The sequence below is a fragment of the Acromyrmex echinatior genome, chromosome 2 (genome assembly GCF_024713525.1).
Source record: "Acromyrmex echinatior isolate Ae372 chromosome 2, ASM2471352v2, whole genome shotgun sequence".
NCBI lineage: Eukaryota > Metazoa > Arthropoda > Insecta > Hymenoptera > Formicidae > Acromyrmex > Acromyrmex echinatior.
The window spans coordinates 15,356,558-15,379,434 of NC_141853.1; the positions used below are offsets into that span (position 1 = coordinate 15,356,558).

Genomic DNA, 22,877 nt, shown 5'->3' on the forward strand with positions numbered 1-22,877 from the left:
TTTGTAACGCGACAAAGAAATGTACGACATTCAGTTTCGCTACAGAGATGAAATGTACAAAGTGTATCAAGAACGATAGGGATGTACAAATAAATCAGATTCCCTTATCGCTGACATTCAAAGTCAAAGAAGAGTGCATCGTATTCAATATAGGTTTAAAAGATAAACAAGTAAGATGCCTAAGAAACTTTTTTATTTTTAATGGATTTTCCAATAATAAAAGAGTCTAGTAATTAAGTTGAATTAAAATTTTATTGAGGTCACAAAACGTGGTCTTCCACACAAAACATTTTTCTGTTTGCAAAATTGAATACCTATCATAATTTATAATGCTTCTTCAACTTGTTTATTTCTCGCGTGTTATATTTTACATAATGAATAAGAAATTCATCTTTCATGCGTATTTCGATATCGTATATATTTTTTATCTTTCAAACTGATAATAAGATAATAGAGTTATTAATAATAATATTATAATTATTGTAGCTTATAAAAATAAAAATAATAAATTTTTATTAAAAAGATGATTATTTATTTATTTTTATATATTATATAAATAGCTTATTTATTTTTTCATTAATTCCAGCTGTAATAATTAAACAAAATTTTTATCAGAAAGAACATTTTAAATAAGATATAAACATATTATGCATTTGATTATTATTATTATTATTTTTATTTTTCTAATATCTCGAAATACATATGTTAAGAAATTTTTTAATATATAAAAATGATTTAATTAAAGAAATGTTTTTCAAACTACAAGTCACGAATTCCCAGTTAGTATTGTAAAGTATACGTGTCACGATAGTAATGATTTTTTTTCCTTGATGAATGTGCTTCATCGACTGGCACTACCAGTAATATGGTGGAAAATAGCGAGTGAGAAAAAGAGTTACCTGCGATAAGCACCATATTTCTTATGTTTTACGAAAAGAGAGGTTGGAATAATAGATGTGAGAAAACAACGGTATAAAGAGCTGAAAGATTAGATAACGTAAAACTTTTTTATTGAAAAAATGCAGCTCAAGTTGTTAAACAAAAAAAACTCATAAAAAATGCAGTGCAAAAAAAATGAATAAATAAAAACTCGTAATTGCATTAAATATAGGAAATGTAGCTGTTATGTTTATATTGTTTGTAACGTATTTCGCATTTTATACGCAAAGTTGAAAATGGTTGAACTTAACTATAGTAATTTTTTAACAACACTAAATAAATGATAATTTAAAGGAATTAATACAAATTAAATAAACTTTGTATATGGTTGTGCGTGTATAGATTTTACTGACGAGTATATTACATAAATTAATAAGAATTATTAAGATTAATACAAACGAAGAAGTGCAGAATATTCGTCTGTCTTTATAACATGATATATATATATATATACAATTACGTGATTCATTTAAAAAAATAATGTTGAAAAGAGAAAGAAAGTGAGAGAGTTATCAATATATTAAGTAGTTAATTAGATACATGTCGATAATAGATGACTAAAAGAGAATAATGAATGATTTCTTAGTACTTATGCTTTGGAATTTTTATGCTTTCGATTTTTTTTTAATTGTATGAACACACATTTTGTACTTTATGGAAATTCTGTTAGGTGTGGCATTACTAGTCGGAATTGGGCGGAAGTAAAGGCACACACCCATTTGTGAATGGTGGACAATAGATAATTGACTTAAAATACTGAACATAAAATGAAAATTGTATTGTTTTTCGCGGAAACAAAGAATATAATGAGATTCAAAGACATCCCAACCTATATCGTTCAATTGTGTTATGCGTTATTTAAAGATTTACGACGAAAGTAATCAACAAGAACGCGTTTCTAAGAGATTGCTAGACAAAATGCTAATCGTATTAAATGTTATTCATTAGAGAGTTTCCGGACTTTGATTTAATCAATTCTATACCAGTTCTGTACTAATTTTGTTAAAACTAAATGTATTATATATAAAGCAAATGATATGACATTTCGTATGCCACCCTGCATTTCATAAATTGGTATGTGCCTTCATCTGCGTCTAATTCCAACTTGCAATGCCACACCTAACAAAATTTCCACGAAATAGGTATAGAATTTGCTTACACAAAAAACCAATACTCTACAAGTATAAATGTAATAAGATAATTAAAACACACACACACAATATATATATATATATATATATATATATATATATATATATATATATATCTAATATATTACTCATAAAATTATTACCTGACGCTTAATAATTTATATGTTTTGTTCTGTTTACAGACGTTCATCGAGAGATGATCGCAAGTTCAGAAGACCAAATAAAACTGCAATTATTGTAAATGCGAACAACGAGAATCATTATTATATTTTTGATTTATACTAAATTGCAAGATTTTAATATATATTGCTCAAAAGAATGCTACAATAATTATCGTTGAAAAATGTATTAAAAAAATGTATAAAAAAAATTTCATGAAACTGTGAACAGTACTGTGAAATAGTCGCACACACACAAAAAGTGAAACTCTGCTTCAAATGTGTAAAAAATATTGATTTTATCGTAGCATTGTTCTGGACTATAGTTCTAAATATTAGAGAACTAGCAAGCAGTGAACAAAACATTCACAAATACAGTGTGTGATAACAGTTTGATAAAGTGACACCTCTCAGAGCAATGTAACGTTCGCTCTATCGAAATATATTTCGCTGACATGGGCGCATGAGGAAGGGAACGAAAGATCGAAGAGCACAAATGACAAGAAAATGTCGATTCAGAGGCGCAACTTATCTGATAACCCCGTTTCCACAGAATATTTCAGTGCTTTAGGGGCTGATGATGATCCATCAATCGTTACCAGTTTCCCCCTGTTCTCTACCGTCACTTCCAGAATTGTCAACGTCACCCCGCCAATCATCCCTCAGTCATCAGGTCAAGACAGTCTCTTGGAGAATCTTATTATACCACTATATGGTACAATTTTCTTCCTTTCCATCGTCGGGAATTCTTTAGTGCTTATTACCCTGGCGAGAAACAAACGGATGCGCACGGTGACAAATGTTTATCTGTTGAATTTGGTAAGTTTCTATATTCTACTAAATTCTACTTGATTTCTATTAGATGCAGAATGGCTGTTATAGCTCTTCCATAAATGATAGTCAACACATTATTTGACTCTGGCTTTTCGTGGATGGAGAAAATACATTAAAAAGAATTACAATAAATTTAAGCGAAATGTGGAAAGTTATAAATTTACAAAATAAATTATTCTACTTCTTCACATGAAATATCTAATATTGTTAGACTAATTTTGAAAATTTTAAGTTTATTTAATATACAATTAAGAAGTGTGTATTTCATCATTTGTTTCTAGTAAAAAGTATATTACTTTTTTTAAACAAATAAAATTTTTTTAGATGCGAATACTGTAAAATGCACCTTAATTATAATTATGTATTTTAAGAAACAATTTAAATACACTTTTTGTTCATAAATATATATCTTACTTAAAATTCAAATAATAGTATATTCCGCTATCAATGCAGACCGGACGCTGCGGAAATTGTTCATCGAAGATCTCGCAAATTAGCTTTCATATTTTGCACACAATGATATTTGGCAGCAACATGCGGTAACAGGTTCATCCAAAGCTGATTATGCCGGTGACATTACTGACAACGTGCGATAACATTAGATTGCTCTGTAATTGATCTTAATTGAATACACCCGAGATGAATACATTCTGACATTATCTTTCATACTTGTTCGAAAATTATTATTAAAATCAGCAGGAAATTTTTACTCGTGCATACCGTGTTTATAACTCATAAATAGACAAAATTAGTAAATTTTTAATTAGCATAGCTATAATAAATATGAAATTCAATCTCACATATCTATAGAGCCGTTATACTCTTTAAATATATAATTACTTTTTATAGTAAAGTTTCATGTCTCAAATCATGATCTATCAATATTATATTCGATGCAAAATCTTTTTATGATTTGAACATATGTAATATATGAACCAAATATAAGAAAAGAAAGCTATATGCTAGAAAGACATTTATATAATGTTGCTTTCTTAATTACATTAAATCAATTTTTTTTATTTTTGACACAGTAATTTTTCATCTCTTAATTTTTCATTCCCAGGTGATTAATTATTTAAAAATAATATGCAAACGCGCGTTCTATCTATAGATTTAAATGCTTTTTCAAATCAGATACGAGGTAAAATATAATATTGCGTGTATTGCTCAATAAAATATTTCTTGCAACTTTTACAATGTCTCATGCAGGTTTCTGTGCGAGCAAAAATATCCGTTGGCTTGTGCGAGAGTTAATAAATAAAAACAGAGCATGATAAGAGAGGCAACGAGACCAGGAGATTCAAGGGTCTGCAATGTCCTGCGCGCATCTGTTTGCCAGACCGTTTTTGCATATTTCGCGCGAGTAATGTAGGGAAAAACTGCCAACAGCACCATTTTTTCGGCTACACCGGCTGCTAGTGATTCGTCACGCAAGCATTGTCATCATTCTTTCAAAACGAAGAAAAAATGTTGGTCACGTTCGCAAATATTGGAAACCTAAGACCTTTTCTCGCTATGTATTCAATGAGAACAAACAATTGATCAGTGATAAAGTGGGTTTTTTTTTTATAAAGAATATTTGCGGACGTCATACGACATTTAGTTTACCAATTTTATTTTATTATGTAAAATCGCTGCATAAGAAAATCTTCAACTTATGCAAAAACGAAATTTATCGGTGTCGTTCATTAGTACATATATTTTATTTAATGTCTAAATTGTTCAAGATATACTTTTAATAATTCAATAGATTTATCTTTAAGAGTGTAATTTTTAAATATTGCTACTCTTTTCATAGAAATGACAACAATAAAATATAGTGTGAATAGACAATAAAAATAAAAAGTATGAATGATTTACAAAGCAGTAGAATATATTGTTAATATTTTATCGATATATGAAAATCCATTAAAATGACCCTATAATCTTTAACTTTAATATATTTTATTTTTATCTGATCCATAGACATTTGATATATATTGCTTTACGATATTTATTCACTCATGCGCAAGATATAAAAATCAAACTGTTTTTGGGATTTTTTTACATATACTATACATCGAAATTGTTTACGAAAAAATATATGAGTTTTTGAATACTTAAACAAAAAATTCTAATTGCACTTACAAATTGCAAAAGCACAAAGGAGAAAGCGTGTATAACGCACAAAAAATAACGCAAATATTATTTATAAATATTTAGAGTGCAACGGCAAAAATATTGAAACTGATAAATAGAGTTGAGTTTTTTTTTTGCTATTTTGCTTGCTCATCTTCACATCAAAGTATCCAACAGCGTGCATTTCAAAGTGTAGATTTTTCAATTCTTTTTTTAGATTTAGTTCATTCAGGTATGTAAAAACATATTGTTTTAATAAGGAATTATTTGCAAAAATATATATGATATTCCGGGTGTCCAGCGAGATTCTAGCAATAATTCACAGGAAGGTAGATGGAATTAAACTGAAAAGTCCTATACCATTTTGCAATTAACTATTACGAAAATTGCAAAATGGTAGAGAATTTTTTGACTCAGTTTAATCTCATCTACCTTTCTGTGAATTACTGCTAGATTCTCGGCAGACACTCGGTATACATATGTTATCATTGTTACAAAATATATTCTTGAATAAAAGCAATAACTTCAAATATTTAATTGTAAATGTTGTAATTACTATATTTATAAACATAGATATTTTATTTAAGGTTTTTATTAAATATTAAAATTTATTATCTATTTATATACATCAAAATTATGAATTAATATTACGTCTTTTTTATTGTGATAATACTTAAAACATTTTTATACATTCAGAAAAACAAAAACATTTCAAATTGAGACAATTAACGAATAAATTTAAAGCGCAATTATTTTGTGTCAATAAAATTTATATAATTACTGATCATGAATCATTATTATTATTATTATTATCATTATTATTGTTATTGTTAATACATTAAGTTACGTAAAATAACAGAAATAATTAAAAAAATAAGTAAAAAAATTGACTTTACATGTTAGATATATTAAAGTAAAAAAAAAATAAGTTTTTGCTTCTATTTTAAATTTAAATCTTTAAAAATGATGCAAACTTTTAACTGTTGTGTGAGTTTAGAAGTTGTGTACGCTTTTTACATAAAATATTTATTATTTAATAAAAAATCATTTACCACCAGAAGTAGAGAAAGGCAATATCATTATAAGTCCTGTCGCCACATGACGCTTTTTAAATAAAAGCAGAATATCTTAAGTCTTTTAAAGAAACTTAAAATATAGAAAAAATTTTTTTAAAGAAATACATTTATATGAATTGTTCAATATTGATATACGCAGAACCCTTATGCATGAAAAAACTATTAATGTTTCTTGGAAAGAAAAATTAAAACTAAAGTTTCTATTGAAAGCACAAGAATAGAACTAATTTACACGTAGCTTTTTAATTAATAATTAATTACTTGATAATTAATAATTAATTAGCAAGTAATTTCTGAGAAATCAATTATTCAAGATACAAATGTATCTTTAATTATTTAATTACAAAAAAATGTAAAAAGTTTTTTAATGCAGAAAAAATTAGATTTATTAAAGTTCATGCTAAAAAAAAACTAAGATTGATAAAAATATTTAACAATATATAATTTTTCGGTATTTTTGTTATATTCCTCCAGATTATTTCCGGGCATTGTTATATTGTAATATATTATCAATTACAATATAATAAAATAATAAAACCATAATAAAACCATAACTCATATATAATTTGTAATATAAGAATCTTTTGTTACACCAATTTTTATTATAATTGTATGCAAGTATACTTTATTTACTTAATATAGTATAATTTTTATTATAATTATTGTAATTATTGTTTTAATATTAACTCATAATGAAAAGTATGCCGTTCTGTTGATATTTAATCAAATTCTCATTACAGCTCATCTTCATGAAAGCTTGTGGTATTCGAATCTCATAACTACGTACGGTACTACGCAAAGTCTTATAAAGAAATATTTCTTTTAAATATTAGAAATAACATTATGTGGAATAACATAAGATTATAATTAGATAAATACTATCATAAATTCGTGGTTATAGAAAATCAATAAAAAAATTTTGACATAATTTTATACGTTAAATATTAAATAATACACTACAGAATAAAAATATGATAGTAATGTAATTAATTTATGATATCAACAATAGTACGATTTAAAAAAAATATATGTAATTTGAAAACAAAATTCGAATAATTATCAATTAATATATTTTAAAATATAAAACAAAACATGATATTTGGAGAGAAAGTATCGAACTGATACAATTTATCGCAATTCAATGATATTTCTCGTTCTTAGTTCTAGCAGAGATCTATACTTTACAATTATTTTTAAACAGAGTTTCGGCTGCAATTTTTTCAATTTTGATTTTTTAATATGAAACATGCGAACTCTTCCAACATGATACTTCCACTCTAAAGTATAAGAAAAGATAAATATGTTCAAAAACAACGAATTTCTCAACGGCATACACCACAACACAAGATGTTGGAAGCTAATATTTTATATTTCAATCGAATAACAATTAAATAAATAAATGTTTATAAAACTCATTGTTGCGTTGTTATGCGAATATATTTGTATGCGTAAGTTGGATGAAGAAATGATGTAATACTGAAGATGACCTAATTTAAGGTCGAAACGTTTATTTATTTAATTGTTATTTGATTGAAATATAAAATATTAGCTTCTAACATCTTGCATTATGGTGTATGCCGTTAAGAAATTCGTTGTGTTTAAAAATTATCACGTATTGACTTTGATTGTTTATAAATATTTTCACTCTTGATTACAGATCTCATTACTACCACTCTTATTCTACTGAGATAAAATGTATTAATCTTTCATACTGATTGTCAACTCTCGATCGTCTTAATATAATATTTTCTAATAAATATTTCCTTTTGTAAATCCGCTTATCTAAGGCATATATTTTTCAAATATTTTATTTTGCGTTTTGTATTTTTGCAATCTTCCTTCAACAAGGATTGGTACTGATAAGCGCCTTAGCAGAGACTTCAGCTTGGCGTCGGGAAGCTTTTCCGGAAATATAGTCAATAAATATAATATGCTATATGAATTCGCTGTGTTCGTGAACCGCACAGATTATCGAGTCGATACCAATTCATCGTGTGTAATATTCTTGCAAATAAATAACATCGAGCGAATAAATTTAATGATTTAATTTCCTCGAAATAGAAAATATCTATTTTTATATATTTATTTTGTGATATGTGATTTGTTGTGTATGCGAATCAGTAATATATTATTGTCTATTATATAAAATATTCTGTGTAGTTTACAATACGAAAAAAATTGTATACACGCTTCTCGGTACTTTATTGTATATTTAATATTGTATATTTAATATTGTAAAACGAAAATTCATTCATAAATATCACAGAATATAAATTTAATCGCAAGTATTTTTTACGATCTTTGCACGTCGTTTATTTTCCGCTGGTATTTTAACTAGCGTTGAAAAAAATTATTTTTGAAAAAATTTAGAATACTATAATCCGTGATTTAAATATCAAAGAGTTCGCGTATTCATATGTGGACCAGACATCGCAAATGACATCACCCGCTTCAAATTCGTCGTCATAATGGCCTTTTGTCTTCCATCACATGTATCACACGCCGAGCACAGATTCCTCGAATTCCAAGAGAATATACGCCAAGTCATCATAAATAATTTGTAGTGACTACAAGTCATATAGTATCAGCTTTATTTATGTGTGCGTTACGTGAATGTGTTTTTGACATCACGAAAAAAAAAATGGTAATGCTTAGGCACGTGGGATGAAATTCATTATAACAACGTCACGATCTTGCATGAAAATTTGCAGATTTTGAAATAATAAAAACGGAAATGATAAAAATTGAATTGCATTTTAAGTTAGAATTAAGAAATTTAAGAATTTAATAATAATATATCTATAAATGAATTCAAACACTGCATCTACAAATTGTTCAGAGCGGTTCAGATGTTATATTTTTTTCAATATGTTATTCGCATGATAAAATGTCAAAGTTGAGATTTAAATGTTACGCTAGTTCTGATTCCCATCAATCAGAAATGATCGATATAACGTTCGGATTCAATATCATTCATCTGGTCTCCCTTTCGATTTTCTATTTGTTTAATAAATCTAAAAACACTAAATCGATATATAACAATTATTTTTATAACATGATTTTTATAACTATAACAATTTAAAAAAATAAAGTGACTATACCCACATGTTGTATAACACACATTTGTCTTATTATGCTCATTCATTACTTTTAGAGATATCGGTTATTTAAGATATTTTTTATTATTTCTATTTACTGTCAATAGATTACATTGCATCATCTATCTTAATATTTAATTATTATTCTAAATTGTATTGTGCGTTAAGTTTTTAGATAAAATTTGTTTGATAAATTTTAAAAATTTAAAAACATTGTGATAAATAAAAATTAATAAAAATGCATTGGTATTTATCTATAAAATTTCTGTCAAATCAAGATTTCTAGTACATCATTCAATTTAATCTATCTCGCTTCATTGATTTCATCATTGGAAGTAAAGGTTCGAATCTGTCTCTGACAGAGGGTCGGCAATTGAAAGGGCCGAAAACTATTTCGCGTGTAGGAGTCAGTTAACAATTAACTGCCAAAGGTGACAAGTGTATGACATTCCCACGATCGTAACGAAAAAACGGAGAAATTAATTAAAATAAAATAAAATAAAATTGAAAAATAATCGTGGGAGTTATATAAACAATAGAAATGTTACTAGAAAGCCACGAGTTTTTTATGCATTAATTGCGCTGGATATTTTACTGAAAACATTAATTGGATATATAAAACTTTATCTTAAAAGGAACTTGTGATTGTATTTTTAAGAAAAAAATTCACCTTAAGAAAAAAATGAAATTTTGCGTATGAGATAAACGCAAATTTAATGGAATATTCTTTATAGTCGAAATACAAATTTTGTCGATAAAGGGTAATCCTGCATCTTCTGTAATATACGTTCTAATCCCATTAACTTTTACGTACGTATTTCTGCTTTAGTAATTACCGACTAAAATATAGCTTCTCTACGGAATATTTGTTCGCTTAGTAAGCTGTTTGATATAGATTTATAGACAAATTGTTCACAAGCTTTTCTGACATTTGAAAGAAATTTGAAAGATTCTTCGTCAATACACTTTAACGGAGATGCGCCAATAAATTCACACATTTTTAAAAATATTTAACCAATATCTTACTTGCAATTAAATCAGTTCCATTGCTTCATATAATTAAAAAAAAACTTGTTTCTTGTACATCGTATATTTATGATATAAAAAATATGATATAAATAATAATTCTAATAAATAAAGTATATATATATATATTTTTTTTAATATATAATAATAATGCTAATAAATAAAGTATATATATATATATTTTTTTTATTTATTATCACCAAATTAATACGTATTTTATATCTACTGTTATTTAAAACAATTATAGTATTTGCATCTTATTCTTATTTTTTCCTATTAATATTGTATAATAAATTCATAAACACAAGAAATTAAAAGGTTGAATTTTTTGTATTTTGCTTTTATAAGATAGATACCTGCTGAATGAGAATTTTTTTCAATGAAATTCGTGCTCGTAAAAAATCTATATAATAAATATTTTTTTTCGAATGAAAAACACAAGTATGCACTCCGATTTCAATGCTGGATTTTTCTGTGTGCAAACTCAATGCTTTCACATTTCTTTTGTTTAACAACGCCACACGTCTGGTCTGATCAGAAATCCTGAGGCAGAGAGAGAATAAAGCTTTATTTCTTTTTTGGTAAATAATCCCAATTAGAATCATTTATTTTGTGATGAACTCACGGGAAAGTAAATAAAATAGATAAATCAATTCTCCTTGCGCTGAACAAAAATCAATTAACGCTGTCAGGTAGATTGAATTTCAGATAGTCCATTTCTACTATAGTCTACTCAATGTATTGTAATTTTTAACAAAAACTTTTGCCCACTTGAAATAAAACTATATGTTTGCCAATTACAATAGGAAGTTAGATTTCACATATGAATGTAGATTTTTCAAACTACTAAATTTTTCTATATCACGTTAAAAATTAATTCTATGATATAGAATATATACGCGCATGCATTAATATTATTAAAAAATCTGTATGCATATATAACTTATAAAAGGTATACCGAAAGGTTTAATATTATCATTGAAGAATTTTATATATATTGTATTTAAATCGATATTCAATATTCGAATAACACTGTATTATACCACATTTTCATTTATTTATACAAGTAAGTTTATTATTCCATATTCATGTTAACTATTCCAAAAATCATATTGCAAACATATTGATAAATATTAAATTGTTTATATATATATATATATATATATATATGTACATATATATATATATATATGTATACAAGACATATACAATATATGTGTATGTATTTATTAAAATGTAGGTATTCATTAAAATATTTCATGAATTATTTGTACGCAACGGTTATAATATGTAATATGATTTTTAAACTAAAAATGCTAAATAAATATAATATATGCCGTGAAAATAAACTTAATTTAATGACGAAGCTAAATTTCATCTATTTATAAAATATAAAAACCGATACATAGACACACAATAAAAAACGAAACAAAAAAAACGAATTTACAAAAAAAAAATCAAGATGTTAAATGTTGTACTTACATTTCGCGCGACAATCAAATAAAGTTATGAAATTTGGATATCTCAAGATAAAATTCTCAATTGTATGACAAGCCAAAAGATTGTAACGCATTGAAAAAATCTGCCACTTACATGACAATGTTAGAATAAAAGAACTATCCTAATCAATAAGAATCTTTTATTCTAATTTGGAATTATTTGTATTTTAAGTAAATTAAAACTAGTTAGATCTATTGTTTATTTTTTTGTAAAATAAAACGTTCTTCTTAATATGATAAAGTTAGAAAATGAAGACACATACCTTGAACATTCGCTGTACAACATTTTCAAATATGTACACAATGGAAGAAGAACAAATTTCTTTTAATATATTATGAGTTTATATACTGAAGATAGTCACGACGTTCATAAAAATTTTCATGCAATTTTGTAATATTTCTCTCAATGTCACTTTAAAAAATACAACTACGTGTTTACATAGTAGGAATACATAGAATTATAAACATAGAATTATAATATAACTGTATTGTTGAAGCGTGTTCAAAAACCATAATTTCTGTTTACCTCCTTTGGACGTTTGAACATGCTAACTGTAATATGAAACAATTCATATTTCGCAAAATGCAGTCAGGATTATGATATATCTGCGCTTATCGCGCTATTTCTCATAGATGTTTCTTGCGTAGAAGGAGATACATGGCGTAAATACGTAAATATTGATACAAGCTGTATATTTATCACGCTGAAATAACACGTCTCTGCGTTTCAAAATACTCACAATTTTTTTACTCAACCGAAATCGTTAAATCGGTATCGAATATAAACATTCTAATTTCTCTCCTATATCTCTGTTATCGCTTTATCCTCGTAAATTTTTTAGTTATCATATTTTATTTCAATTAATATTAGATTTCCTCTAAAAATGTTTTTCAAAAGTAATTGATAAGTAAAAGCGAGTAATATAGAGTAAAGTTACATTTTTAGAAATATTTAGTTAATATTAGTTAATTTTAATTAATTTTAATTTTTTCATTAAATTTAGTCTTTAATATAAACTATTAAATTTAAAATGTATGATATGTATTGAATTATGTATAGCATCTTGCGAAGATCAAAATTTACAAACGATTGAAAAGTTTAAATATTCTTCTAACAAAAAATTTGTAACTGTTTCGTTTAAACGTGTTACGTCCGACTACTTGGAAACTTATTAAACTTGTGACTTTTCAACTTTCTGCCTGGCAGAATAGTTGGACCGCAAAACGCGAAGAATAAAAGTTTGGCGAAGCCATTAAGTATAAATCGCGTAGTGGTTTCGTTTATATTGATATTATTTTATTCTTCTTATTTTTTAATCCAGTACGAAAAACAACATCTTATATGTTTTATTAAAATGTTTAAATTCATTAAATTATTCTATCCATGTTTTATGGAATAACATTTTCTATGTTCATAAAAAAATAAAAGTGTGTAAATTTTCAATCGCTAGTAATGCCAAAATAATTATTTCAGATATGTTATTCCTTTTTGCCATATTGTATATTTAATGTATATATCTTTATAAAAATATCAATTTTTTTATATATTAATTTGACATGTTATTTAGTTCGAACATCAAACAGTACTGAATGAAAGCTCAGAGCTACTTAATAATATTTAATATAAAGTCATGGTTGCGTAATAACAATATTGATCCAGTACAATTCTTATATACTTGTTTTTTGCACATTAGCAACAGTTTTTATTTTCTTATATTTTTATCCTCTCTGTCTACTTTCAAAGATCTTTGTAGTTCTAGTTATTTATTTAAATTTTTTTAACAAGTTATGTCACGTGTCTAAAGGAAAAATTTTTCATTGTTAAAATTAGACAAATAAACGTTAAATAAAAGAAAAATAAGATTTCTCTTTCTCCCACGCTTTCCAAGATCATTTAATTTAATTAAAAGTTTGTCTTGTTACAAAAAAATACTTTCTTTGAAAGAAGAAAACTATTCATTACGTCACGCATTATATTAATTTTCATGTACGTATAAACAAAAAAAGATGTATGTAATATATAACAATTATTTAAAAATATGCAAACAAATCTTGAATCTTCCGGCTACGAATAAAATTGAAAATTTCCAGCATCCAATTTATCGTGTCGTTGAAAGCCACTTTCTTATTGTTTACTGATGATCGATCGACCTAGACTCGGAACCACCTTTATTTAGCCTCACTAGTCGAGAAAGTACACGAATGAAGAAACGATAAGGTTATTTCTTTCCACCATACTTTGGCCTAAGATGTTTGAACATCTCGTATAATGGTTTTCACACTTCCTCAAAATGAAATCCGGAGAAATAAATTTTGGTATAAATTATTGATTACGTTTTGATCATCTTGCAAATACAACTGTTTGTATGTTGTATGTTTAACAGTTCGGATCGCTGATATTTCTTATTTTTTGCGAACTAGAAATAACAATTAATCAAATTATTACCAATCTCTGTTTCAGGCTGTATCGGATCTTTTGCTCGGTGTATTCTGTATGCCCTTCACTCTCCTGGGGCAAATTCTCAAGAATTTCGTTTTCGGTCTCACAATGTGCAAACTAATACCATATTTTCAAGGTAAGCATCGGTTCATTGTTTTCAGGATAACATAAAAATTGGATATTATTGGAAATGAATGTCTCCAATTTTTGTCCCATTATCTCGTCGTTGTAGGGTTAAAAGAATTTTCGCGAATCCCTATACGCGTGTACGGCATTATGTAAATCACAAAAATGTTGTTTATCGTTTATTTTCTCAGATACCATATTCTACAAGACAAATTGTAGAAAATTTATTAAATAAGGGATTATCAATTAAATAAAAATAATCGTTTTAAATCATGTTAACATGTAGTAGCAAAAGATTTCTGCTCTAAGAAATGTATTAAATCGTTACTTTGCTACTAAATAATGCTGAAGATTGGTAATCTAAATATACTGGTAATCTAAATACTAAATTGGTAATCTGCTAATTTACTTAGTAAGCGAATAATTATTTATTCAAAGTTTATATGGAGCTAAAGTTAAAGCTGTCTTGACATATTTTTTAGTATCTATAAGGAACCTATGGAAACTATCTTTCACCGATTTTAATAGATTTTGGACATATAAAGCAAAAATATTAGATCCATACTTTTTTGTTGTTTATTTCAAAATTTAGCGGTCGAAACAACTCCTGTGGGCAGAATAAATTAATAAATTTAATATTTTCGAAAAATGTGAATATACCGTCATCAAAAGAATCAAAAATTTATATATACAGGTATACGTAAATTTCATTTTCATTGGTAATCCAAGCATAAATACATGCTTGGTTTATCAACGAAAATAAAATTTTATTAATCTTTGCGTAAACATTTCTAGAATTTTCAATTGCATTTTAAAGTGGAGTCTAGTTAATTTTAATATACAAATTCATAATTTTATTACGCACAAATATTAGCATATATGCTACAATAGTGGCGTAATTACAAGCATTTTCTCATAAAAGAGATGCGTGTTACGCGAAATCTAGCACGCCAGTAATTTAACCATTTTAGTTTTTATTTAAAAAATACAGTTATAGTTTTGTTACAATAGCTGTCCTGCTTTTTTATTTATATAATTACAAAAGTACTTTTATAAAGAAATATAAATAGAATTCATATACATATATATTTTATAAAATATATGTACATATAATATATTTTATATACATATATAGGTATATACATTATATTGTATACACATATGCAGGTTTAAATGACAATCATAAATAATAAAAATAACAAAAAGGCAAATGCATTAAGAAAGATTTGTAAAAAGTTAATTTTTTCGTTTGTGTAAATTAATACGCTTAAATGAACTTTTCGTTGTTCAAGATGATCTCAATCTAGCAATGACTGACTGTATCGATTATGTGAACAACAGTCTGCGCCGTTATCATGAAATTGAACACACCTGCTACATAACAAATAAATTTCTATGTATTTCCCAATTTAATTTCCAATTAGTCTTCCGCGAATAGCTCGTTTTCTTTGGTTTGGTTTAATCTGCGGAAGATTGCGCGAGAAAAATCACTCGAGAAAGATTCACTTCCGTAATTTATTTATGCTTTTTCTTTTCATCTGTTTCTATCAAAGAGAGAGAATATTGATAGTATCGAGTACAAGTTAAGACTGTACACTTTACGCCGTGCATAACTTCTGTTTTATTTCACCAAAGCTCTTTAATATTCAATTAAGGAGCACAATTGCTCAGATAATCACGCAATAGAAAGCACCGTTTTTTGTCATTTACTTGCAAAATAAAATACGTTAATTTAATTTTTCTTTATACAAATTAACTTTTTCTAGATAAATTATCAATTTTAATTTTCAAAAAACCTTATATTTCGCAAAAAATTCTTCTTTCTCCTTCTGATATTAAGTTGTATACATGTATACTACGCATAATATAATTTTTTAATAATTTCTAGTAAATAAAAATTGTGTTATATTGTATATTGATTAAGAGATTATAAGCATATATTATGACATTCATATGTCTTTTTCGTTTCAAATATCTATCGTGATTCTAAATTCTTTTATTTCTCAATGTTCGCAGAGACATAAATCTTCGTTGACATTGAATTTCCGCCTGAAAGTATGACAATGTATACAGATACGACGGTACTTTGATAAGTCAGTTGTCAAAGTACTATGTATACACCTAGTTTGTATCCGAGCTTTTACGGAAATCGCTTCTACTATATGCAATTTTAAGATCGCATATCGAAAGGAAAGCGCTGGTAATGCTAGGTAAAATGCAACACCATTAGAGAAACATTCTCGTCCACCGAGTCTTTGTTACTCTCAACGATGCGTAATAACATTTCGAGTAATGTCATGATGCATGGAGTACTAGTAAAATTTCATATACTTTAATAATTGAGTTACAATCATGTACTCATCAATTTATTAAGGCTGATTAAATCAATTTTTTTAAATTACGCAAATATAAGTTATTCTTTATATCTTAAATAAGTTATCATTAAGTATATTAAATAATAAATATTATATAAGTTATTTGTTATTTACGCGAATATAATTTATTCTTAAATGCATATAACTTCTTTAATAGATATATATATATATATATATATATATATATAATAATTTAAACCTATTTTATGTAAATACGCGTATTCCACTATATATCTTTGATATGATGGTCAATCTGTTACCAACACGACACTCAAAAAGCCTGTTGTTGTCACACGTAATATATTTGTTAAGCGAGCAGCAAATTATCATTGCGCAATGCATATACAAGTGACTGCAATGATCTAATGCTCTAAGTTGCAACATAGTTCACATATGTGAGTAGTAAATATGTATCTGTAATAATTTCTCCGAGTGTGTATATATACTACATGATAACATAATTTATCTGTGAGGTGGTAATTAATTATTAATAATAGTCTATACCAAAAACATAAAATAATAAATTTGAAAATATTTTTGTTGTCTTCCGAAAAATTTCTTATTTTCATTTGTAATACGTGTTTTCTATTTCATATAGTTAATATATTTGCACAAATCCTAGTAGTAAAGCAATATTCTCTTTTACATAAAACACAAACATTAAAATACTGATTAATTATTGATTATTTATTTTTCGTATGGATTACTCTTTGAAGTATCATTTATCTGAAAATGATATGATTATATAACGGAGAGATACATATATCGGCTATTAAAATATTTAAATATTTCCACATCGATTAATTAAAATAATAAATTATTCTCATTTATGAGTCTACATATAATATTATTTGTAAACTTTTTTTTAATTTTCGGTGCTTCTAAAATTTGATACTTTATTTTAGGGATGTATAATTCTCGTTATTAAGTGTGTAAATAAATTAAATATTTAATTTATTTACATACAATTGTACATCCCTGAAATAAAATAAATAATCAAATTTTAGGAACACCGAAAATTAAAAAAAAGCTTATTTATGTATTACTGAGAGAAATTTTATATATATATATATATATATATATATATATATATATATATATATATATTGTATCACGAAATGCTGATGCATTTAAATCTCGTTGAATATTACTCCCGTATTAAAGAGCTTGGCAATAGGATATTGTGGAATTATGTTGTTCCACGAGAATGACTAATGTGCGCCAGCGGACTCGAAGTCGAATTCCCGTCGTGGGGAGATATCGCTTCGAAAGAGACAATTCTGGTGCATACGCATATCTGCTGTATTATAACCGTTGCGTTCGCGTTCGTGGAATTTAACTACCACCGATGATATCGTTCCCGCAAAATCGCTTCTCGAATGTTCCCCGATAAAGGAAAATGATCGTGCGTACTTCGACGATCACGAGAACTTTTATTACGCTCGGGATACTTCTTCAGGTGCATATAACGCGCTATTAAGTTTTGTTTTATGTTCTTGATCCGATATTTAAATGGAATCAGGTGTGAGATAAGAGATATGGTCCGATGAAATGTTCAGTACTGTTTGGTTGAATTTAATATTTTCTGTCAATATTTTACATCTGCCACTTACTTTTTATATCTTCCTTCTGATCTTTATTGTATATTGAATTTTTAAATCATACGATACGATTGCAGCTGTAAAACGGTATATCGCAAAACGTAACTCTACTAACATTAACATTAACTTGAATGTTAGATACAATGTATTTGGAATATATGATTTAAGAGAAATAAATAACAGAATCAAAAATATAAAAGTTGTCGCGTATCACCATTTTATAAAAAGTTTTACTCCTGTGAATTGTAAATTTTTTTTCAATAGATTGTTCATAAAACAAAAAATCATGATTTTCGAGAACACACACACACACACACACACGCGATACGTTACGTTATATGTGGGATAATCTCTTCCGGCAAAATCTGCGTTGAAATTGAAATCTCATGAACGTTTTTCGTCATGTCGTAGATATTCCTTTTCTCAAGACATTTTTATCGTAACGTAAGCGTAGAATATAATCATCTCTCTCCCCTTTCCCATTTCTCTCTCTCTCTCTCTCTCTCTCTCTCTCTCTTCCTCCATTGTAACGGATTATATGTAGCCAATCCCGTCTAGGAACGACCCAATTCGCAACATTCCGCTTTTCACTCACATATAAAACAAAGAGATTTTAACTGTGACCTTTTATAAATAAAGCATATAATGTATAGAAACGTAGTATGTAACGAAACGTTCGTGAAGAATTTCTACATTACGTGTACTATTTTCACATAATGAGCAAGCTCCGTGCCGCAGTCGTATTAATTCGTACATTAATAACGTCGATTAATATGCGTTGGTAACACGAAATCCAAAGGTCTTTATGCAAATTTTTATAAGAACGTGATTGGCTTGGCTGAAACGATACGTATTTGAGGTATAAGTTATTACAATACTTATTACGATGTTATATAAAAGTGACAAATATCGTAATTTCTTCTACAATTATACCCTCCTGTCGTAATGAAAGTGACAGCCAATGTTCTTGATAGTATTATTCAAGGAAAAAAATATATAATTTAAGATAACTTTGTTTGCAATACGTTTTTCTTTCGGTTTTTGGAAATAGAGGTGCGGTCTGAATGAAATCCCCAGTGGTAAAGGTTACAAGTGTATTAGGATGAATAGATGCACTTTCATCTTACTATATGAAAGCATACGAAGAAATATATTCAAGAAGAACAGCGGAAGGTTATGAAACACATTGGTACTCTAAAAGACGTTCTACTCGATGTTCAAAAGATTTACGTCTTTCTCGATTTAGTCACCTAGTATGTCCGTTGATCTTATGTGGCGTATGTTTTCTCGTAATTTATATCAATAAAAATGAAAGTGACGAAGAGCAGCGATGTATTAAAACTAGCGACTAGGTGAATTTGTGCAAGATGATTAGTTTAAAAGTTCTAAAGTAGCACAAAAGTGTTTTAATTATTAATTATAAGTATATATATTTAAGTATAAAATTTTAAGTATAAAATTTAAGTATAAAATTTTAACTTAATTACTAAAATAAATGACATATAGAACAATGTTTAAAAAAACATTAATACCAATAATAAAAGAACAATCATTTTGTTCTTAAATATTTCGTACTTCAAAAATACCAAAAATATTATTTCTATTTTCATTTTTAAAATAGATAATTCATAAAAGATGGTTTCTTCTTGAAAGAACAATCAACGTAACAGAACATAATACAACAAGTATGCTAATTTTGTTTCGTAGCTGTTCTATGCAAATTATCTTTCGAATAAATTCCTTACATACTCTGTTCTTTCAAAGTGTATAATTAATCTTTTTGCTATAGTTAAAGTAAATTAACAATATAGTCACTCCTTTGTTTGTCTATCTTTAATGAGTCACCATGAAATTTTTTTCTTAATTTAACAGTATAAAAAGTAAGAAATAATTATTCATAAAATTCCATTAAAAATGTCGTAATTAATGACGCAGTAACGGAAATTACTGTATGGTAACAGACAGAAATACGAGAAAATGTTTCAATAAGAATCATAATTGTTTGAATAATTGAATGAATAATTACCAATTAAATGAAAACGTAGGCATATTTTAATGACAGTAAAGGTACCGAGTGAATAAAAAAATCTAAAAATCTTTGTCAAGTGAAGTAATTGTATTTCCTCAAAAATAAATACATATATTGTAATGCGCGCGCGCACGTGCGGTGTTCTTACTCTAAACCAGTGGATAATCACTGATATCAATGCCAAGAATGTCGCCTGGTAATCAGTGAATTAAATGTGAGATTCTTAACCTAGTTAATCTTTATTATGTGATCTAACTAATCTTGTTTTATACTTAAATTCAATGAATATTGGAAGATTGAAATTAACATGCAAATATCAATATTTTAATTATATAATACTCTTTATATAATACTTTTAGTTGTAAACATTCTTCCTTTTTTAGTTGAACTTCAGTAATTATTAGTATCAAATATGCTACTGGATAATTAGTGACTATTGACTTTCAGACTTAGAGAGTAAAATTAAAAATAATTAAAACGTGGGTAAGAACAAGTATCTTTAAAATTGAAAATAGTTACAACGTAGGTGGATAGACTGCAATCATACAATATCCTATTTTATCTTTTAACAACAAATTCTTTAATAAATCGAAATAAATTTTCCTTAGTGACAGTATCAAATATGCAGTAAAAAAAAGGATGTGATAAATTTCAAAGAACGAATTAAAATTCTAATTAATTTTAAATAAGATTTAATAAAATTTTGGTTTAACTTTAAAATTGTATTTATATAAATCTATAAAAAATTACAAAACTATGACAAAAGATAACTTTCTTCGACATTTTTGCTAAGAAAAAGTTAAATCGAATTAACCAAAAAATGTGTTAAAAAACTAGTGCGCCAGAAACAGAGATAAATGCAAGCGCTTTAAATTTCAATTTAATACGTATTTTTAATTTTATTCTTTTGCTAGCACACAATGGTACTATCCACTTTCGTGATGATGTTGCACAATCGGATTAAATTGCAATAAATGAATAATGAATTTTTCAATTAGGTGAAGGATATTCAATAAAATCTTTATAATCTATCATGCTGATAAGAATTTCCTGTTAATAACCTTGACATGAAATATATTGTAAATAGGTCATGGCCGCAAAAGGATTTTGTAATTGGATTAGAGGTCATCGGGAAGATTTCTCATAAAGTCCTCTTTTACTCCATACATCTGTGTACTTTAAACTATAAGTCGTGAAAATTGTTTGGCGACACATTTAAGTCGAAACCTCTCCATTCCTTTGTACAATTGATAGGAGAGAAGAAAGTGGACTGGAGTAAATGCGGTTCTCTGCAGGAGTGCATGTCACGTGCGTTCATTTTTTGTAACGTACACCAGTGGTTCAGACAGTTAGCTCCAACCCTCCGATTCTATTATTGAATGTCGAACTCCTTTCCATCATCGACAATTTTTTGCTAACAATCGGACGTGTTCTCACAGTTAGTTTGATGTTGTCCTACATCGAAAGGAAATTGAAAATATATTTCTTTTTCTTTCCTATATATTCCGAGACAGTTAAATTTATCGATGTATTTTTAATTTCAAGCTAAATCGTATGAAAAAAAGTATTACATCGGCTGTCGATACTTCGTATCACGCAAAAGTCGTATTAATTTTTTATTGCGTGAGACAGACTCAAATTTTGCAAAAAACGATAATACTAAAAACAAAAACAGTCCTATAACTACAAAAACAGTAATATGTCTGCGATAGAACAACACAATGCGATTTAAAATGATACGCTTTTTCCAGCCGTGTCAGTGTCGGTGGGTGTCTGGACGCTGGTTGCCATTTCGCTCGAACGCTACTTTGCCATTTGCCGACCATTAAAATCGAGACGATGGCAAACACAGTTTCACGCTTACAAAATGATTGCTGTTGTGTGGACTCTCAGTCTCACATGGAACGTACCAATTCTCATCGTGTCTCAATTAATGAGCTTAAGCGGAGGTAAGAAAACATTCACATTATAAAATTATCTCATTTTTAGATAAATAAAAAAAGAACAGTAACTGACACATGTAATGAGTAATTAAATAATCTTACATTTAAAAATTAACAACTAATTAAATTGTTTTCTTAATTCGTTTTTCTTATTAATTAATTCGTAAATAGAAGTTATCAATTAATAGGTACTTAATTCGCAAAAATTTAAACGTCACGGAATATATGTTTGCAAATATATATTTCATTGTAACATTTACAGTATTTATAGGAATTTTATTTGTTACAATCGCTTGCTAGATTGAAACTGAAGCTTTAACAGTCGTGTCGATTTTCATCTCAATTCTATACCAATATCCACCCTAGCCTTCCTCTGAGAATTTCTTTTACTGGCAGCTTATGAATATACATAATATTCAACTACTGGCATATTGAATCCTCAACAATATCGAACATCTATTCCA

At 27.2% G+C, this 22,877-nt stretch overlaps 1 protein-coding gene across 4 annotated transcripts in view; it reads left to right on the forward strand.

Moving 5' to 3' along the window:
* LOC105147175 (cholecystokinin receptor type A) overlaps positions 1-22,877 on the forward strand; it is a 39,886-nt gene that overhangs the window by 7,805 nt on the left and 9,204 nt on the right. For all 4 annotated transcript variants that reach the window (XM_087402706.1, XM_011058017.2, XM_087402704.1 and 1 more), the window contains 3 exons: positions 2,273-3,067; positions 14,361-14,475; positions 22,222-22,419. In XM_087402706.1, the coding sequence (XP_087258832.1) occupies positions 2,756-3,067; positions 14,361-14,475; positions 22,222-22,419 (625 nt within the window). In that variant the 5' untranslated portion in view covers positions 2,273-2,755. The remainder of the gene's footprint in view (positions 1-2,272; positions 3,068-14,360; positions 14,476-22,221; positions 22,420-22,877) is intronic.